Source organism: Arachis stenosperma, chromosome 10 (assembly GCF_014773155.1).
Source record: "Arachis stenosperma cultivar V10309 chromosome 10, arast.V10309.gnm1.PFL2, whole genome shotgun sequence".
In the NCBI taxonomy this organism is placed as follows: Eukaryota; Viridiplantae; Streptophyta; class Magnoliopsida; order Fabales; family Fabaceae; genus Arachis; species Arachis stenosperma.
In genome coordinates this window covers 521291-540142 of record NC_080386.1, presented here as the reverse complement: position 1 = coordinate 540142, position 18852 = coordinate 521291, and the positions used below count along the sequence as shown (strand labels likewise).

Here is an 18852-nt window from a genome sequence, read left to right as displayed (position 1 = left end):
CTGGTAAAAATACGATTTGATAGACATGAAAATATCCAACAATATATATTTTTTTTTTTAAGTATAGGTAGACAATAAAAATACTAAACAATGTGAATAATGAATATATCGAATGTTTAATTTACTAGGTGTGCAGATGATTATTCTAATATTAATTATCATCAAAATTTAAGTGGGCAATTTAGGAGTGTAGTGTGTTTTCACTTTATTGGACTAATTTTAAAACTTATTGTTCACAAAAATAATTATCTATCTAGTAAATTTTTTTTTATTTATAAAATCAATAATATTGAGAATTTTTACTTTTGAGTTTGCAGATTTTTATTTTTTTATGAAAACCTTTGTTACTTATTTCTTTTTATAAAAAATGATTATTTAAAAAATTCAACGAACATAATTTAATTTAATATTTCTTAAAATTTTGCGTAATTAAGGAAATACAAATAATAATAAGTTAAGAAAAGAAAGCGGGAAAGAGTGGCGAGGAAGAAACTAGAAACTAGAAAGCTTGCACTGCAAAACAGAGGCGCGAAGGAAATGAGTTGGCGCGCCTTCAAATTCAAATAATAAAAATCGCCGCAAAACTACTTATTTGAAGCACAAATATTCTGAACTCTCTTTGGAGTTTGGATATAAACTGAATAGAATCAGAATCGTTTTCGCCCTTATTTGATCTGTCAATCGAGTATAACAATGGCGAATCGTACGGATCTGGAGGAAATGGGCAGAGAACTCCAATGCCCCATTTGGTATTCAAACACTCTCTTTCTAATCTTATGTTAATAATCCTCATAGTACAATTAATTAATTAATTTCTTCTCGTTGTTTTGTAATGATCTGTGAAGTTTAAGTTTGCTGAATTCTCCGGCCAGTCTCCCATGCAGCCATGTCTTCTGCAAGTAAGTATTCTTCTTCTTCTTGTTATTCGTTATACAAAATCCGAAATGAAGCATTCTTATGTGTTTGTAATTCAATTTTGGTGGTTTCAGCTTTTGTATCGTGAAGTCTATGAAATCGTCTTCTGATTGCCCTGTCTGTAAAATACCCTTCTTCCCTCGAGGTACCCCTCCTCCTCTTATCTCCTTTCTTTATCTTAAAGGTTCTTTTAGTAATTTTGGCTATTTTGTATGAAGAGGTTCGCCCTAGTCCTCGTTCGCTCAATTTGGTCAACATTTACAAAAGAATGGAACGCTCTTCTGGTATGAACTTATTCCTCACCCAGAATCCGCACCACTCTAAGTTTTCAGGTTAGCTTTTCCCATCTGTTTTTGTTCATGTATAACTTCACCTACTTCCAAATCATTATGACTTGTGTTCAAGTTTTTGTTTGCATTATGCACTATTTTATTGATTTAATGTGTTGTAATAAGCATATGCCTGTGCTATCTTTTAGTTGCAAGCTAATTTGCCTGTGGGTTTATAGGTTCAAGTTCTAGCTTTGTTTGAAATATAGGAATGTGCTTTCAAGCATATGCATTTATGTCCTCCTTTTTACACTTTACTGACATTTAGTTACCTGGCAGATGAAGAAACGCAATGTCAAGCTGATGCTGACTGTGGTAGAGAGGATGCTACTCGAAGTCATCCAAATCCTGCTCAGAAAAGGAAAACCCTCAAAAACAGCGTGTCAGGGAAAAAGAATGTTCCTGACACTGCAAAACCTTCTCTTCCAGCTAAGAAAAGGGTTCAGGTGCCACAAGATCCTCTTTCTGAAACTCCATTCAAAAATTTAAGCTCTGGAGACTCCCTCTATGGAACTAGAAAAGAGGGAAAAGAAAAGGATACTGATACTGCAAATGAAAACCCTCTCCAAAGTGAAAGAGATGTACCTGTTCTTTCACCTTTCTTTTGGTTAAGAGAGGAGGAAGGTGTTGAGAATTTAAGTCAGCAAACTTTCGGAGATAAGCTTATAGATGAAAGCCCAACACCAAGCCCTCCTTCATTCAGTGATCTCAAGGACTCTGATGATGAAAATCCGACTAAACTGACATTATCAGTAAGTAATGGGTTGTTATAGTAACTGAATATGTCGTCATAAACTATGAAATTGTAAACCCTTTTTTTTTTCAATAACTGTTTGTTTTATAAGGCTGATGAAAATCACTTCCCAGTCTCATGGTTCTTAAACTATTCAACTACTTGGTTGGTGATAAACGTTGTTGAAGTCACTCAGAACAAAATTTGGAAATTTAGTTTTCATGGTTAAAATCAGATTACGTTAGAAGAGACTTATAATAAATTACTGATTTTATTTCTTGGCTTCTTGCTATTGTCATGTAGGATGAAGTGCAAAATAAAACCTCTTTTGATCTCTTTGATAGTGAGCTGTTTGAGTGGACACAAAGGCCTTGCTCTCCTGAATTATTTTCAAGTCCTGTCAAATTGCAGGTAAGGAGAGAATTGGAGCCACGGGTTATCATACATAAATTTAGGATACTGTACCTTGACTATGCATTGATGTTCTTTTCAATTGTATTACAGCCTTTGAGTGCTGGTGTGATCAGTGAAAATCAAGAGGATTTGCTGGAAGCCTCAAAAGAGCTTGAAAGGAATAAATCCAGTGATTATGCTGAAAATACTAAACTTCAGAATTCACAAAACGGAACTAGATTGCCTGATGTGTTACAACCCAGTGTGACTTCTCCATTTAGGAGTTCTGGTGATATAAATGGGGCAAAGAAGTACAAGAAGAGAAGCAGGAAGATGAGGGAAAAAGCTGCTCAAGAACAGGTTGTGGAACAACAAGATTCAATTGAGGGAATCAATGTTGATTCAAATAGATCATTAGAAATCACTGAGGATCAATCACGGGAGAAGCAACAAGCTTCTAATCTGGGAAAGACTAATATAAAGTGCAAGAGGGTTTGTTTTGATACTCGTACCGACTCCAATATATCAGTAGTTTTTCGTAATGGTGAAGTGAACATGGCAAAGGATTCATATATTTCACATTCCCAAAAAGAAACCAACAAGCTTGCTTGCCAAATGATTCCAGGTAAATGCCAGAGTAAAAGATCTGGAAAGCAAAAGCTGAATTATGTGCAGGACCAAGCTGAAGAATTATCTTGCATGCAAAATCAAACTGATGATGAATTAGCTGGTTCTGCATCATCTATGTTAAGTCAGCAGACAGACAAAAATGGAAAGATGTCCAATAAAAGGCAAATTAAAGGGAAAGTTTTCAGAAAGTCTATTTCTTGCGGTAGCGAATTGAGGAGTACCAAGAAATTGAAACTTTCCTCCGATTTTATCTCTCAGACAAAGGCTGGTGAACAAATCCAACCTAATGAAAGTACCCAGAGGTGTCCTGGTGTCAAGGTTTTGGATGATACATCTAAGGAGAAATGTAGCACTTTGATGCATGTACCAGTTTTACCGAACTGTGAAAGTCAAGCTGAAAAGTATCAATGTGTTTTTTGTCACTCATCAGAAGAATCAGAGGTAAATTTGTTTGCTCACGCATCTAGTCATCTCTAATATGTTATCTACTATATACGAACTAGGATTTGATAGTGTGCCATTCAAAATTCAGGTTTCTGGGCCAATGATGCATTACTATGGCACCAAGCCTGTTGCTGCAAATTATGAAGGAGGATCCAAAGTCATACATTCTCACAGGAACTGCACAGAATGGTAATTTCCTAATTTTTACTGACGACTAACTACCTCTACTTTGAATGTTTACTTGTGACTGAGTTTGATATGTAAAGTTAATTTGTTCTAAACTTGTGCAGGGCCCCCAATGTATATTTTGAAGATGATAATGCAATTAATCTTGAAGCTGAAATAAGTAGGAGCCGGAGAATTAAGTGTGGTTTTTGTGGACTCAAGGGCGCTGCTCTTGGTTGTTACGAGAAAAGTTGTCGTAGGAGCTTTCATGTTCCTTGTGCCAAGTGGACTACGCATTGCCGATGGGATATGGTATGCGATAAAAAGCAGTGAGGATTTAAAGTTTCATGCAGCTTTTTAAATGAACCCATCTAATCAAATCCTTTCATTTTTATGCATCAGGAAAACTTTGTCATGTTATGCCCTTTACATACTTCGTGCATTTTACCCTGTGAGAGTTCAGGATCCAAGGGTAAGAGCAATAAGTGCAGAACGAGAGACAGTAAAAGCCTTGCTTTCAAACATGGCCCAACAAATCAGAAAGGGATTGCTGTTGGATCATACAAGAAAATTGTGCTTTGTTGCTCAGCTCTGTCAATACAGGAGAGGGTAAATAATTGCATATGGCATATTGTCTTTCCCCCCTCATTTAGAAGCCATATTTACTTTGTTTCATGGTTGAAAACTGTAGGATGTTGTTTCTGAATTTCAAAGAGTAACCAAGGTTACTGTTTTGAAAAAATGGGATTCAAGTGTTACCCATGTTATAGCATCAACAGACGAAAATAAGGCTTGTAAAAGGACCCTCAAAGTATTGATGGGCATACTGGAGGGGAAGTGGATTCTCAATATTGAATGTGAGCTCAGTACTTTAACTAGAATTCCTCTGGTTTCTAATTCCTACTAAAATGTCATCACAAAATTAATAATTGCGACATCTCTCCTATTCTCATGTTGTCTGGTTACAGGGATTAAAGCTTGCATGAAGGAAATGAAGCCTGTTGATGAGGAGAGTTATGAAATCAATCTTGACATCCATGGAATCCATGATGGTCCTCATCTTGGACGACTAAGAGTTTTAAATAAGGTTAGAATTTTCATTGTTAAGTGTTTTGGCGTCAAAACATTGTTAATTTATATTAAAACTTTCTCATGTTAATTTCTTAGGCATACTTTTTAGATAAACCTTATTTATCTTTTATATGAATGTCCTGGAACACGCAATGATAATAAAGCAGCTAGACGTTTGATTTCACGTCTTAATGTTTTAGGCAAAAACCTACTATGACTAAAACTAACTTCTATTTCATTAAAATTAGCTGTGCTTTTAGATTGGATTTCTTGGTGCAATTTCCGGATTTTGTGCAAACTAGTGGTCTGTGTTGACAAAATTTCTTTCTTTATGCAGCAACCAAAGCTTTTCGATGGCTTCAAGTTCTATTTTGTGGGAGATTTTATGCCATCATATAAGGGCTATTTGCAAGATCTTGTGACCGCTGCTGGAGGGGTAATTTTGAATAGAAAACCAGTGTCTGGTGACGCAAACTCAACATCACCTGGTATGCATCCACCCCAGACACTCATAATTTACAACCTTGAGCTTCCTGATAAATGCAGTCCTTCCAAAAGGGATACCATTTCTACTCAACGGCGACATGATGCGGAGGTTCTAGCAAGCTCTACAGGTTCAAAGATAGCAAGTAATACATGGATTCTGAACTCTATTGCAGCCTGCAAGCTGCAAATCCTTGCTGAATGAAATTGTATATGTTGACCTCTTTTAGATTAACGTGATCCTAGACTAGTGTCTTGCTCTTTTTATCCTTGTCTGTCAAGGCATGCTTTAATGACAATATCGTATGTAATTATATTATATAACCATGGAAAAAAAGAACTCATACTTCAACGGACAATCCAACTCTTACTCAAACAACACTCTGCATATGCATCTTTAGCTCTACATATGAAACTTACTAGTTACTATACATTTGTTAAGCTTCATACCAGTCCTAACAGATTAATAGGTAACACATACAACTTCTACCACACACTTAACTACTGTTCATGAATCAGCAATTTTGAAATCATACTTCGGAAATAGTGATCTGAACTTACTCACCTTTTGTTGAATCAGCACAATACCAACCAACAGCTTATACGACAAACAACCACCGCTAGTTAACAAATCAATCAAAATGCAAACACCCCTAACCTCAGACAGCTATACCCATGTCTCTAATCACAATAACCTCTTTCCAAGATCTGACAAGCAAAGCGAAAACGCTTAGCAGCCAGAGGCATATTACCCATTTTACCACACACTTTACAAGCTTTCTTCATTACCATGCATATTGTTTCTTTATCGGCATCACAAGCTTCTTTGAAGGCCCTCAATTTCTTCTTGAAAGATTCTTCGTCCTTCCACTCTGCATGAGTCTTTGAAGCCCCTCATTAGTATGCATATATTATATATTTTGCTAATCCAATCGATTTAATTTAACACCAATCGATTAGTAAATAACTATTTTGTGTCAAATAACTCAATCCTAAACTCATAACAGTTGATTGTATATATAAATAAATCGATTCCCTTATGCACAAACATATTCAATCTATAAATGTGAAATATAGTTTCAATCTGAGTATGAAACTTTGAATGATTTAAGATATAGTCCTTCGTCTTCATGACCCATCTCATAAATTTCTCCAACTATTCCTTTCGTCGTCCAACACAAGTCCAGACTTTATTATTTTATTAATAACAACCATCCACTAATCACACACCAAAAGAATAATAAAGGGAAAAAAAAAAGAACATACCCCTTTATGTAAAAATCTGGCTAATAGGCGCAGCAAGAGTATAAGTGTATAACGATAGAACTAGATATGCATTGATACTATGGTATCTATCCATCAACAATCAATATGCAAGCTAAATTGATTAAGATTCGCAAGAAATTGAGAATTTAATCGTTCTTGAATTAAAAGACTGAATTTCGACATGCTGAATCAGTCAAAGCGTGGGGTCGAGAACTTGTCCCACATGATTGAGCTGACCTCTACTACTGTGCCGAAGAGAGCACCACACATGGTGAAGCGTGCGGAGGCTCTGAGACTGCGGCGGGACACGGAGAGCAGCCCGGTGCCGATGGCCCTGGAAAATATGCGGTTCCAGCCGTCGTCCTTCTGACGAACAGAAACCAAGGCGTTTTTGGAGGCCTTGCAGAGGGCAGACCAGGCGGCAACCTTGCCCCCGACGCGGGGTGCATTGAGGCGAACGGCGTTGCAAGCTGTAGCGATATGGGTTGGAGAGATGCAAAGGGACTTGAAGAAGTGGTAGGGGGATCCGGCGATTACGCCCACCGTGAACCCAGCGCCCGCTGAATTGACGACCAAATCAAGGCATTCTTCCATTGACTGCGGACTGCGAACTTCTGAGTAGTAAGTGTATTCTTCCATTGACTGCGGAGTAAGTTACTGGAATCCTATTGCCCAAAGGTGTAATTGTATTTCTCCTTCTATGTTTTCTCCACCACAAGGGTTTTAAAAGGAGTTCTATTTATAGAATTCAACTAGGTATCTGATTCATATCCCACAGGCTCTAGAATAGGGATGTTCAAATTCATCCCTATCCAAATTATACCGTTTATTTAATTTTTAATTTAAATTAAAAGTTGATTAAAACTGCGTTAATTTGAATTTAATTGGATTGTATTTTTTTGCATATTGCTGCATAATTTTAAATTTACTTTTCATAATTGATCAAATCTAATTTAAATTGTACAATATATTACAATATTATTATTTTGTTATTATATTTATAATTATACTTATAACATGTACAATTTATTATACATTTTTATATTATTCATGAATTATTTTTATTTAATAAATATTTTATATTCAAAATGTTATTTATTTATTTATTTTAACTAAATTATAATTTTATTTCTATTATTATGTTATTGTTGGCTTTTTAAGAAATTGTTAAAACTTGTTATATCATTGTTGATTATTTAAATTTTGATGTTGAGACTTTTTATATGTATTTAATCTTTTTAATTTATAAAACCACAAATCCAATCCAATCCAATCCAATCCAATCCAAACTACTTGAAATTAGATCAGATCGGATCGAATTTTTTTAAGAATCATCTAATCCAAACTACACTGCAAGTAAAATTAATGTTTAAATCAAATGATTTTTTATTCAAAATCGATCTAAACCGTCGCAAATACCCCTACTCCACAAGAACAAGTCTAATTTTATAATAACTCTAACTCCAACGTGCCACCCGATTTTTAAGAGGTCAGATATGACAATGCAAACCTACACTAACTTATTCTAAAACGAAAGGAGTTCTCAACAAAGATTTCTAAGATAAAGAAAATAATAATCAACAATAAAAAGTAGAACTATCTTGTAAGTGATGACGAGCTCATCACCCACTATTATAAATATACTAACACCTACATATATATTCAAAATCTAATTCTGCATAAACATATTTTAAATTCATGATAACTTAAGTATTAGAGTTCTTTACATGTATTCTCACCAACCTTTTCAAAGAGCTTGGATGGCTTCACTTTGTCGAAAGAGACATCAAATCAATCACTCACATAAGTCTGTACCTCACGTTCAGACCCAAATCACCTATTTCATATAATTCTCAAAATATTGATGTCGTTGTCGGAAACCTAGAGTTCGACCTTTGACAAATGGGGGATGATCATCTTAAAGATGGACATATTGTCTCAGAATCAAAACCTCACGATGAGGACCAACCAAACAACTATCGTGCAATTGTCATACCTCCAAATCTTGAAGAAAGAAGATGTGTAAACGACAATAGAAACAACCCAGAAAGAAGAAGGAAAAAGAAAGAAGTATAAGATCATAGGTCTATCAACTTGAAGGTGCCCAAGACCGTGATGCTGCAAAATTCATAAGACTCATTTACAGACACCAAAAACGATTAGAACAACTGGAAAGACAAAGAGAGATTAAAAGTCCCTTTGAAGGAAGGCAAGGCGGTGCATATAGTTTAAAGACAAATTGCAGAAGTTGGAAGCCAACCTAAAAAAAAGTGTTAGGAAATTATTTAATCTTTTAATTTGTTTGTGAGCAATAGGATTTAGGATTTAAAGGGTGTCATGCTCAAATATAAATAATGACTTCAGGGTTTCGGTCCCCAATATATACCAAAGCCGCCTTAACAATTCTTTTTTTCACCAGAGGAGTTGCAATTCAGCCACCCTATTAGAAATATAGAAGGTTTTGGTTGAGGGAGATTAAGACAATTTTTTCATTAATTTCTAATTTTTATGAGTAAAGGTACGCTTCCATACTGTGATATATATTTTTGTTGATTCAATATGGATGATTTGGATTAATAAAACAATTTATTCTAACAAATAGTGGTCAAAACAAAAGAGAGACCTCTTCGCCTAAAAAAGAAGATCCCTTTCTCTAAAGACATTATGTTGGCTCAAGTTCCTTAAAACTTTAAGAGTCCAGACATTGATCTCTACGACAGAACAACTGATTCTCAACATCATCTTAACAATTTCAAAAGTCGTATGTACCTGGTAGATGTCTTTGACGCGACTTAATGTAAGGTTTTTTCAACCACGTTGACCAAAGCAGCAATAAAATGGTTTGATAGTTTACTTCCTAGATTGATCACATCTTTCGATGATCTAGACAAAAATTTCTTTATACGGTTTTCATTTAAAAAGACAAAACTAAGAATGCTCCAAGTTAGGGGTGTACATGATCCGACCCTGTCCAAACCTGAATATTTTGGGAGCTAATTTGGTGTGATTTTATCAGGTCTAGGGTCGGGTAAGAGTCTCAAAAATAGATCCGGTCATTATTTAGGATCGTGTTCGGGTCAAGGCGAATTTGGCTTCATCCGGCCCCATGTGCACCTTAAAGGGACTAAAAAAGATATATATTTTTTAAATTAATTCTAATATTATGTTATATTAATTATAAGCTTATTATTTTGTTTTTAATCATACTTGTTGAATTAGAAAATAAATCAAATAAGACTTGTATAGAAAAAAAATTTGTATATGAAAATTTTCTGATCTTGATTATCCCATAGTTTATAGGAAAATTTTCGAGTATATCAGTACACCGATATTTTAATAATTTTTAACCGTTGATCTTAACTGGTATATCAGTACATTTAAAATTTTCCTAGCTTGTGTCATTTAAAAAGTACAAAGGAAAAAACAGGCACACCGCACCTAGTAATAATTTTTAACCGTTGATCTTAACTGGTATATCAGTACATTTAAAATTTTCCTAGCTTGTGTCATTTAAAAAGTACAAAGGAAAAAACAGGCACACCGCACCTAGTTTGTAAAGTGTGTTTAGTTTCACTCATGTCTTCGATGTAGAAGAATTCAAGATCTTCATGGATAAGACGTGACTTTGTCAGTTAACAAGTGAAAAAATTTTAAGGAGAGTTCGTCGGAGTTAAGGCAAACTTTATAATTTTTATAGAATTCGTTGGTGCGGCGAACTTAAAAAAAAATGGAATTTAAAAAATGAGTTTTGGAAAAATATTTTTTTATTTTATTTATAAAAAAAATCCCAAGTCATGCTATTATATCTGAGATTAAATCTATGTGGCCAGTGAATTTGAAAATAAAGTTGGTCATAGACTCGTAATAACTACTCTTTATAAATCTTGACGTTTAAAATTGCTAGTAATTTAGCATGCTTGTAAAGGTTTTTGTGTGAACACTGAACATCAATCAAACATGTCATTCATTCGTTATCAAATGATAGATATGGAACATGGTTGATCAAAACCTATTACTGTAAGGTGTTCCATAAACAATAAAATATGGTCCAGTTCTGAGAACAGTGTCGATGGGAATTGCAAAGTTAACACCTGATGACATTCCGCTCCCTAAAATTGCGTTAAAAAAAAAGCAAATAAGTATTCTTGGGGAGTTGGAATATTAGTGAAGAATAGCATCCCCATAACAGTTACTTTTCTGGTGAAGGTTGCTGTGTTTACGCCAATAACATGGCCGTATGAGTCAATCAATGGTCCTCCTGAGTTTCCTGTTTTCCATCCATGCACACATAACATCACAATTCAAACTTTAGCGCTGGAAACATCAGGAAAATGAGGTGTGTTGCTTGCCTGCATTAATATCTGCATCAGTTTGAATAGCTCCTTATATAAAAAACTGGCTAATAGGCGCAACAAGAGTATAAGATATGCATTGATACTATGGTATCTATCTAATAACAATCAATAAGCTAAATTGATTAAGATTTGCAAAGAAATTGAGAATTTAATCGTTCTTGAATTAAAAGAGTGAATTTCGACATGCTGAATCAGTCAAAGCGTCCATTCGACCGGTAACATCGCATCTTTGGGTACATACTGCCTTCCTCGATTTCTCAAGCATGCAATCGGCCTCGAATTTGTTCCTCATGATTGGAATGACCTCTCCTGCTATGCCGTAGAGAGCACCACACATGGTGAAGCATGCGGAGGCTCTGAGACTGCGGCGGGACAAGGAGAGCAGCCCGCTGCTGATGGCCGGGGCAAATATGCCGTTCCAGGGATCGTCCTTCTGACGAACAGAAACCAAGGCGTCGTAGGAGGCAGTGAAGAGGGTAGCCTAGGTGGCAACCTTGCCCCCGACGCGGGGTCCATTTAGGCACACCGCGTTGCAAGCGGTAGCTTGAGAGTTGCAAAGGGACTTGAAGAAGTGGAAGGTGGATCCGCCGATTACGCCCACCATGAACCCGCTGAATTGAGGACATCATCAAGGCATTCTTCCATTGATTGCGGACTTCTAAATAAGTTTCCGGATTCCTATTGCCCAGACGTGTAATTGTGTTTCTCCTTCTATGTTTTCTCCACCACAAGGGTTTTAACGGGAGCCCTATTTATAGAATTCAACTTGGTATCTGTTCATAGCCCAAATAAGCTGTTAAATCCTAGTCGATCCAAATTAAATGGTTTATCTAATTTAATTTAAATTTGGTTTAAATTTGATTGAATTTTATTTTTTTAAATCGTTAGATCAGATCGAATTTAGATCTACTTTTTATAATTAATCTAATCCAATTCAAATCACACAATGTATTATAATATATTAATATTATTATTTTATTATTATATTATTATATTTATAATTATACTTATATCATGTTCAATTTGTTATATATTTTTATATTATTTAATAAATATTTTATATTTAAAATGTTATTTATTTATTTATTTTAACTAACCAGTAATTTTATTTCTATTGTTATGTTATCATTGGCTTTTTAAAATATTATTAAGAATTGCTATGTCATTGTTGATTATTTAAAATTTGATTTTGAGACTTGTTATATGTATTTAATCTTTTTAATTTACAAAATCGCAAATCCAATCCAATCCAAACCACTTAAAATTAGATTGAATTTTTTTAAAAAAATATCCGATCCAAACTGCACTACAAGTAAAATTCGTGTTCGAATCGAATGAGTTTTTTATTCAAAATCGATTCAAACTGCACCGCAAACACCCCTACTTCACAAGAACAAGTCTAATCTTATAATAACTCTAACTCCAACGTGTCAACCAATTTATAAGAGGTCGGACACGATAATGCAAACCTAAACTAACTTATTTTAGAACTAAAGGAGATCTCAACAAAACTTTCTAAGATAAAGGAAAACACAATCAACTATAAAGAGTAGAACTATCTCGTAAGTGATGACGAGCTCATCACCTACTATTATAAATATACTCAGAATCTAATTCTACATAAATATATTTTAAATTTGTGTTAACTTAAGTATTGGAATTCTTTATAGGTATCCTCACCAACCTCTTCAAAGAGCTTGGACAGCTTTACTCCGTCGAAAGAAACATCGAACCAATCACTCACATAAGTATGTACCTCACGTTCAGACCTAAATCATCTATTTCATATAACCCTTTGAATATTGACACCGTTGCCGAGAATCTAGAACTCGACCTTTGATAAATGGCGGATGATCATCTTAAAGATGGACATACGGTCTCGAAATCAGAACCTCACGATGAGGACCAACCAAACGACGATCGTGCAATTGTCATACCTCCAAATCTTGAAGAAAGAAGATATGCAGACAACAACAGAAACAACCCATAAGGAAGAAAGAAAGAAGGAAGAAGCATAGGATCATAGGTCCATCAACTTGGAGGTGCCCAAGACCGTGATGCTGCAAAATTCATAGGACTCGTTCACGGATATCAAAGATGATTAGAACAACTGGAGCACAAACTAGAAATACAAAGAGAGACTAAGAGGTCCCTTAGGCAAGGAGGTGGAAGAGTTCAAAGACAAATTGTAGAAGTTGGAAGCCGACCTCAAAGAAAAAAGTGTTAGGAAATTATTTAATTTTCTAATTTGTTTGTGAGCAATACATATATTAAGAGTAAAGTATCATTTTTGTCTCCAATGTTTGGGGTAAATCCTATTTGTGTCCCTAACGTTTAAATCGTCCTATTTGTATCCCTAATGTTTGTAAAAGTGATTCAATGTTATCCTTCCAACAATTACACATCATAAACGCTTTAGTTTGAGTTTTAAAAATCTCTTCTTGAAGTTAAAATGTAAATGTCTTGGATAGAATCGATGATCCACTCCGAAAAATAGCTCATCAAAAGTTGAAACTAATTCCTACAACATTTACATAATTCACTTTTTTAGGGATATAATTGAATCTAAACACAAATAGTGGGTATAATATTAAAATCAAATACATCCAAGTGAGACCTAATTGAGAATGAATACATCTAAGTGAGAATAATTGAAAAATATAATCTGATTTATTAGTATAATTGACAGTAGGATAACATTGAATCACTTTTATAAACGTTAGGGATACAAATAGAACGATTTAAACGTTAGGGACACAAATAGGACTTACCCAAAACGTTGGGGACAAAAACAATACTTTACTCCATATATTAATTATAATCACAAATTATGTTATTTCATTAAATTATTTATATAATGGTAATCTAATTTAATGTTATAAATACTAAATTGAATAAGTCATAATTATTTTTGATTTGGAATTAAACGAGAATAAAATCAGATATTATCTTTTTGGGTTTTAGATACTATTTTTATTTGGGTTTTAGGGTTTAAAGGGTGATATGCTCAAATATAAATAGTGACTTTAGGGTTTCGGTTCCCAATATATACCAAAGTTGTCTCAACAACTCTTTTTTCATCAGAGGAGTTGCATTTCAGCTGCCCTATTAAGGATATATAAGGTTTTGATTGAGAAAGATGGAGACAACTCTTCCATTAATTTCTAATTTCTATGAGTAAAAGTATGCTTCCATGTTATGATATATATTTTTGGTAATTCAATATAAATGATCTGAATTAATAAAACAATTTATTCTAACAAAAAGAGGTCAGAACGAAAGAGAGACCTCTTCGCCTGAAAAGGAAGATCCCTTTTTTAAAGACATTATGTTGGCTCGAGTTCCTTAAAACTTTAAGAGTCCAGACATAGACCTCTACGATAGAACAACTGATTCTTGACATTATCTCAACAATTTCAAAAGTCGTATGTACCTGGTAGATGCCTTTGACGTGACTCAATGTAAGGTTTTTTCAACCACGTTGATAAAAAAAGCAATAAAATGGTTTGATAGTTTACTTTCTAAATCGATCACATCTTTCGATGATCTAGGCAGAAATTTTTTTACACAGTTTTTCATTCAAAAAGACAAAATTAAGCATGCTTCAAGTTAGGGGTGTACATGACTCGGTCCTGTTCGGACCTGAACATTTTGGGGGTTGATTTGGTATAATTTTATCAGGTCTAGGATCGAGTAAGAGTGTCAAAAATAGATCTGGTCATTATTTAGGGTCGGAATTCGGGTCAAGGCGAATTCGGTTTCACCCGACCACATCTGCACCCTAAAGGGACTAAAAAAGGTATATATGTTTTCAATTAATTCAAATATTATGTTATATTAATTATAAGTTTATTATTTTATTTTTAATCACACTTGTTAAATTAGAAAATAGATAAAGGAAGCATGAAAATTAGAATTTATAGAAAATTCAAATATAGATATCAACTTCTCGGTAACAAGTATATTTTTTTTCTTTTTTATAAGTAAGTGCATCATAATTTTTTGACATAAAGTTTATCAAGACCTAGACTTCACAGGTCTAGATCCGGCTTTAGTATAAGCTGAAAGTAGTGTGATTTCACTAAGTTTAGGACCAGGTAAAAGTCTCAAAAATAGATCCAGCCATTATTTAGAGTTAAATCCAGAACAAAATAAACCCAACTTTACTCGATCCATGTATATCCTTGCTCCAAACCTCTTGAGAGTAAAGCAAGATGTCGATGAGCCTCTCCAAGCCTACATAAAAAGATTCAATAGAGCATATTTAGAGATTCAAAATCTCCCCACTAAAACAGCCATAATAGGCTTGTGAATGGATTTCTAGATGACCTTTTCTCTTAATCTATCTCCAAAAAGCACCTTACCTCCTTGTATGAAGTCCAAAAAGGAACAGATAAATACATCAGTACAGAAAGAACTTCTTTCCTCTAAGAATGCAACATACAAAAATAACTATCAAACTGTCATGCTTCTTAAGTTCTTTTTAACATATATGTAAATTATAATACATATAATTTATTTTTATTTAATTTATTTTAATTTTAATTATAAATTTATTTATTTTGTTTTTTAATTATATGATAGTTATTAATATTATTTTTTAAATAAATACTTATAATATTATATATTATAATAGATATAAACTAATTAATAAATGATTAAAATTTAAAAATAATAATTATTTTAATATATCGACGAACCGGCCACAAATTATTTATTATTTTTTATAAAATAGTTCCTATTTTTATATTATTTCTATTTTATATTGTTTTAGAATAGTTTGATTATTTTCAAAATGTTAATGTAAAATATGTATTTTAAATTTTAATTTTAAGTTTTTGATTTTTTTATTTATATAATTATAGGAAAAATATATGGAACCAACTTTAAATCAACCAAAAATAGAACAATTTAATTAATTATAAATATAGTAATTAATTTTATTTATTTATGATTTAAAATATTAGTTATTAAATATTTCACCACATTCAAATTAGGAAGAGATACGTGCAGTATCATTGCAACGTGAATCAAGAAAACTGATTCAATTAGCTTCTGTCTCATCACCCTCCTTCCCTCTTCAAATGCCTAAAACATGATAAATCAGAAAATAGATTCAAAATCATCTAATTTACAAAGAAAAGAAACATCCTAATGCCTAGCATAAATACCATCCACGTAGAGGTTTTGAATTCACCCAGAGGCATTTGGCTGATACCCTCTTGGTTCCCTAGTATTGTTGTAAATGAGACCGAATTAACCGGTTCAACCAGTAACTCACCGATCAAACTAATAAACTAATAAATCAGTAATTTAATTTGACCAGTTTAATTACTACTTCAGTTCTATCAACTATGATATAAGCAAATATTCAGAAATTATAATGAACTATTTAAAATGTTTTTATTTGGCGAAATGTATAATAAAAATGTTAATATATATCGAGTTTCTAGTTAGAATTATGTTTACCCATGGTTATATTGTCAAGCTTTAATTCTACTTTGCTTCTTGGATAGCAACACTATCTCACGCAGTCACGCTTGTATGTCACTATACCTAGACATAAGTCATAAGTGTTACGCGTTTGATCTGTAATCTTGTCGTTGGTTGAATATCAATTATTCACATTCCTGAGGTATAAAATGCCTTATTATTATTATTATTATTATTATTATTATTATTATTATTATTATTATTATTATTATTATTAAATTGTAGAAGTAGAATTCGTTTTCTGAAAATAGGAAACATGGTAGCAGACTAGTTTTAATTGAAAAAAAAAAAAGGAGAAGAAAGAGCATAACTCCTGATTTTCTGATTTTACAGAAGATAGAATATACAGCCTCTTTTGTTGGGCCTCAATAGATAATATTTAAAGTTCAAAAATATGTGCAATATCAACTTTTTCTACTCTGACTCTTGTCCTCCTCATTACAAATTTTACAGTTAATCATCTATGTTTATAATGACTCTCTTTTTTGCATAATCCTGAAGCATGCATCCTAGACAGGTAAGCAAAGAAGTGAATAAGAGCATATTATACATGAAGGGTGTGTTTATAACTTGATTCCAATAATGCATGCTTCTTATCTTGGCCTCTAGCAATCTCATATTATTAGACACATTAAGTTTTCTCCTGATCATGTTTTGAGATTTTGAGGCCAAGAGATTCAAGCATGTTCTCTATAGCGGAAATCTCCTCTGCAAATATGTTTTCATGACTCTTTATGACTTGTTCCTTGAAGCCATGTATCCTTTGAGTGCCTGCTTCAACTTCCTCCTTCAATTGTTCCAATGTGGCATGGATTTCTTGGTTTTCCTCTCGTGCATCTTTGTACTTGTGCTTCAAAGATCGATATGCATCAAGAGACTTGTGGAGTTGTTCTGTAAGTGCCCTGTTTCGCTCCTGCAATGCTATGTTGCCTTCAATTTCCGCATCGTTGCTCTTCTTTTCTGAGCTGCAAGCATACAGCTTCTCTGCCAACATGTTATTTTGTGTCTTGAGATCAACCAAGAGCTCTTCCATTTCTGCCAACTCTTGAGCCTTTCTTGCAAGTTCTGAAGCCATAATCTGCTTTTCTTTCCCCAAACTCGCACACATGGCTTGAAGGCTCTGTCGCGCCATGAAGCTCGCATTAAGCTCCCTCCTTAGCCTCTCCTTCTCATCTATTGGCAAATCAGGCTGCCTTTTATCATTGGAAGTTGGAATTGTAGGCCTGAGATCTGTGTTACACCTTCTAAGTTCTGCTTTTTTCTTGGTAGATGTTTGGATTCTTTGAATCCTGGACCTAACCTCATCTAAAATGGACATGATCCCATTCACCCTGTGGACCTTTCTCTCTTCGTTCTCTTTCATGCTTGCTCCATTATGATCTTGAATTAGTTTCAGCAGCAATCTAACATTTGTGGTAATGCCTAAAGCAAATAAGAAATATTAGAAACAAAAGACTAAACTGAAAAAATGATGTTATATTATTGACAAAAGGAAAAGAAGAATGACATAGAAAAAAATGCAAAAACTATGGTGATTTCACCGCAAGAAAAACAATCGATCCTCTTCAAGGATGATACCATGAGTCTGATACCATATCAGGAACAAGAGGCTAAACTGGAGAAAGAATGATATATTATTGAGTGTATTCAAATTGTCTATACAAGTTGTCTAGAATGATACAATATAAAATGATATTTATAGGTATTACGAGAATCGTAATAATAAATATTCTAACTATATTCTAACAAGAAACATTGAATAAGGATTATTCTACCATATACTATGATGAAACATGAACATGAAAATGAATGTTATTACCTTCTAAATTGCAATCTTCTTGTGGTTGTGGCCTTTCAGCGTTATTTGATGATGGTGAAGAAACTAAATGCGGAGATGAATGTGCTCGAGGGCGATCCATGCTACAAACCACAATGTCCAACAAATTTTAACAAATGTGTTCAAAGATATGTAATGATGAGTAGAACAAAAGGGATAAGTGTTAGTGAAATTCTTTCTAAGAAAGAAAAGATATGATATAGCTTTTTTTTTTTCTGGTCTCTATTCTCTATCCCTTGAAAGCATCATTGTTTTCCTTTCTTTGATTTGTAATGTTAATGTAGTATGTGGAGTGAGGATTGGGGAATGGTTGGCTAATAGTTGGATGCGCAATTATTGCTTTGAGTTTGACCTTTTCATTGGTTTTGTCTATCCTTATATTATGGCCTCAAATCACATCGGAATTAATGCTCATTACTCATCCTTGTCTAAGAAACTTTTATCCAATCCACGGCTTATGGTGATTATTGGAAAAGAATATTAGAGATCATGTTTTGATCATCATTTGCCTCAAATTCCATTTTAAAGATAGTAGATTGTCATAATTATTGCAAAATTAAATGAAGTTTATTTGGATAATTCAAGGCATCTTATTTAAGATAATTAGAGTATTAATTTATCTAAAATTTTTAATAATAAAAAAGAATCAGTTAAGAATGTACACAATTTATCTTATTTAGTACTTATTTATGATGCACAATACTGACATAGATGCGAGACACACTAACACGCAAATTT

The 18852-nt window shown here is 33.6% G+C and overlaps 3 protein-coding genes across 3 annotated transcripts; 1 reads left to right on the top strand and 2 right to left on the bottom strand.

Annotated features, from left to right (window-relative positions):
- Positions 1 to 654: 654 nt before the first annotated feature.
- On the top strand, positions 655 to 5497 carry LOC130954475 (protein BREAST CANCER SUSCEPTIBILITY 1 homolog). Its single transcript, XM_057881217.1, has 13 exons — positions 655 to 749; positions 846 to 899; positions 990 to 1060; positions 1134 to 1247; positions 1524 to 1996; positions 2281 to 2388; positions 2482 to 3441; positions 3533 to 3633; positions 3735 to 3921; positions 4012 to 4218; positions 4301 to 4466; positions 4578 to 4696; positions 5018 to 5497. Exons 1-13 carry the CDS (start codon positions 694 to 696, stop codon positions 5366 to 5368), a joined length of 2967 nt encoding a protein of 988 aa, XP_057737200.1. The 5' UTR covers positions 655 to 693; the 3' UTR covers positions 5369 to 5497.
- A 13-nt stretch (positions 5498 to 5510) lies between these two features.
- On the bottom strand, positions 5511 to 7199 carry LOC130954476 (mitochondrial import inner membrane translocase subunit TIM17-1-like). Its single transcript, XM_057881218.1, has 2 exons — positions 6667 to 7199; positions 5511 to 6035 (listed from the first exon to the last, which is right to left on the bottom strand). The coding sequence occupies exons 1-2, from the start codon at positions 7066 to 7068 to the stop codon at positions 6000 to 6002; spliced, it is 438 nt and encodes a 145-aa protein (XP_057737201.1). The 5' UTR covers positions 7069 to 7199; the 3' UTR covers positions 5511 to 5999.
- Positions 7200 to 16635: 9436 nt separating this feature from the next.
- On the bottom strand, positions 16636 to 18465 carry LOC130956280 (uncharacterized). The gene is made up of 2 exons (XM_057883322.1): positions 18097 to 18465; positions 16636 to 17699 (listed from the first exon to the last, which is right to left on the bottom strand). The coding sequence occupies exons 1-2, from the start codon at positions 18194 to 18196 to the stop codon at positions 16909 to 16911; spliced, it is 891 nt and encodes a 296-aa protein (XP_057739305.1). The 5' UTR covers positions 18197 to 18465; the 3' UTR covers positions 16636 to 16908.
- Positions 18466 to 18852: the final 387 nt, after the last annotated feature.

What these genes read in the sequence shown, in the direction of transcription:
- LOC130954475 (XM_057881217.1), top strand. Translation starts at nt 694, where the DNA reads ATGGCGAATCGTACGGATCTGGAGGAAATGGGCAGAGAACTCCAATGC. An exon ending in GCACCACTCTAAGTTTTCAG is followed by an intron (nt 1,248 to 1,523) that starts GTTAGCTTTTCC and finishes GTTACCTGGCAG; the next exon opens with ATGAAGAAACGCAATGTCAA. An exon ending in CGACTAAACTGACATTATCA is followed by an intron (nt 1,997 to 2,280) that starts GTAAGTAATGGG and finishes ATTGTCATGTAG; the next exon opens with GATGAAGTGCAAAATAAAAC.
- LOC130954476 (XM_057881218.1), bottom strand. Translation starts at nt 7,068, where the DNA reads ATGGAAGAATACACTTACTACTCAGAAGTTCGCAGTCCGCAGTCAATG. An exon ending in TCTTCGGCACAGTAGTAGAG is followed by an intron (nt 6,036 to 6,666) that starts GTCAGCTCAATC and finishes AGACTCATGCAG; the next exon opens with AGTGGAAGGACGAAGAATCT.
- LOC130956280 (XM_057883322.1), bottom strand. Translation starts at nt 18,196, where the DNA reads ATGGATCGCCCTCGAGCACATTCATCTCCGCATTTAGTTTCTTCACCA. An exon ending in AGAAGATTGCAATTTAGAAG is followed by an intron (nt 17,700 to 18,096) that starts GTAATAACATTC and finishes TATTTGCTTTAG; the next exon opens with GCATTACCACAAATGTTAGA.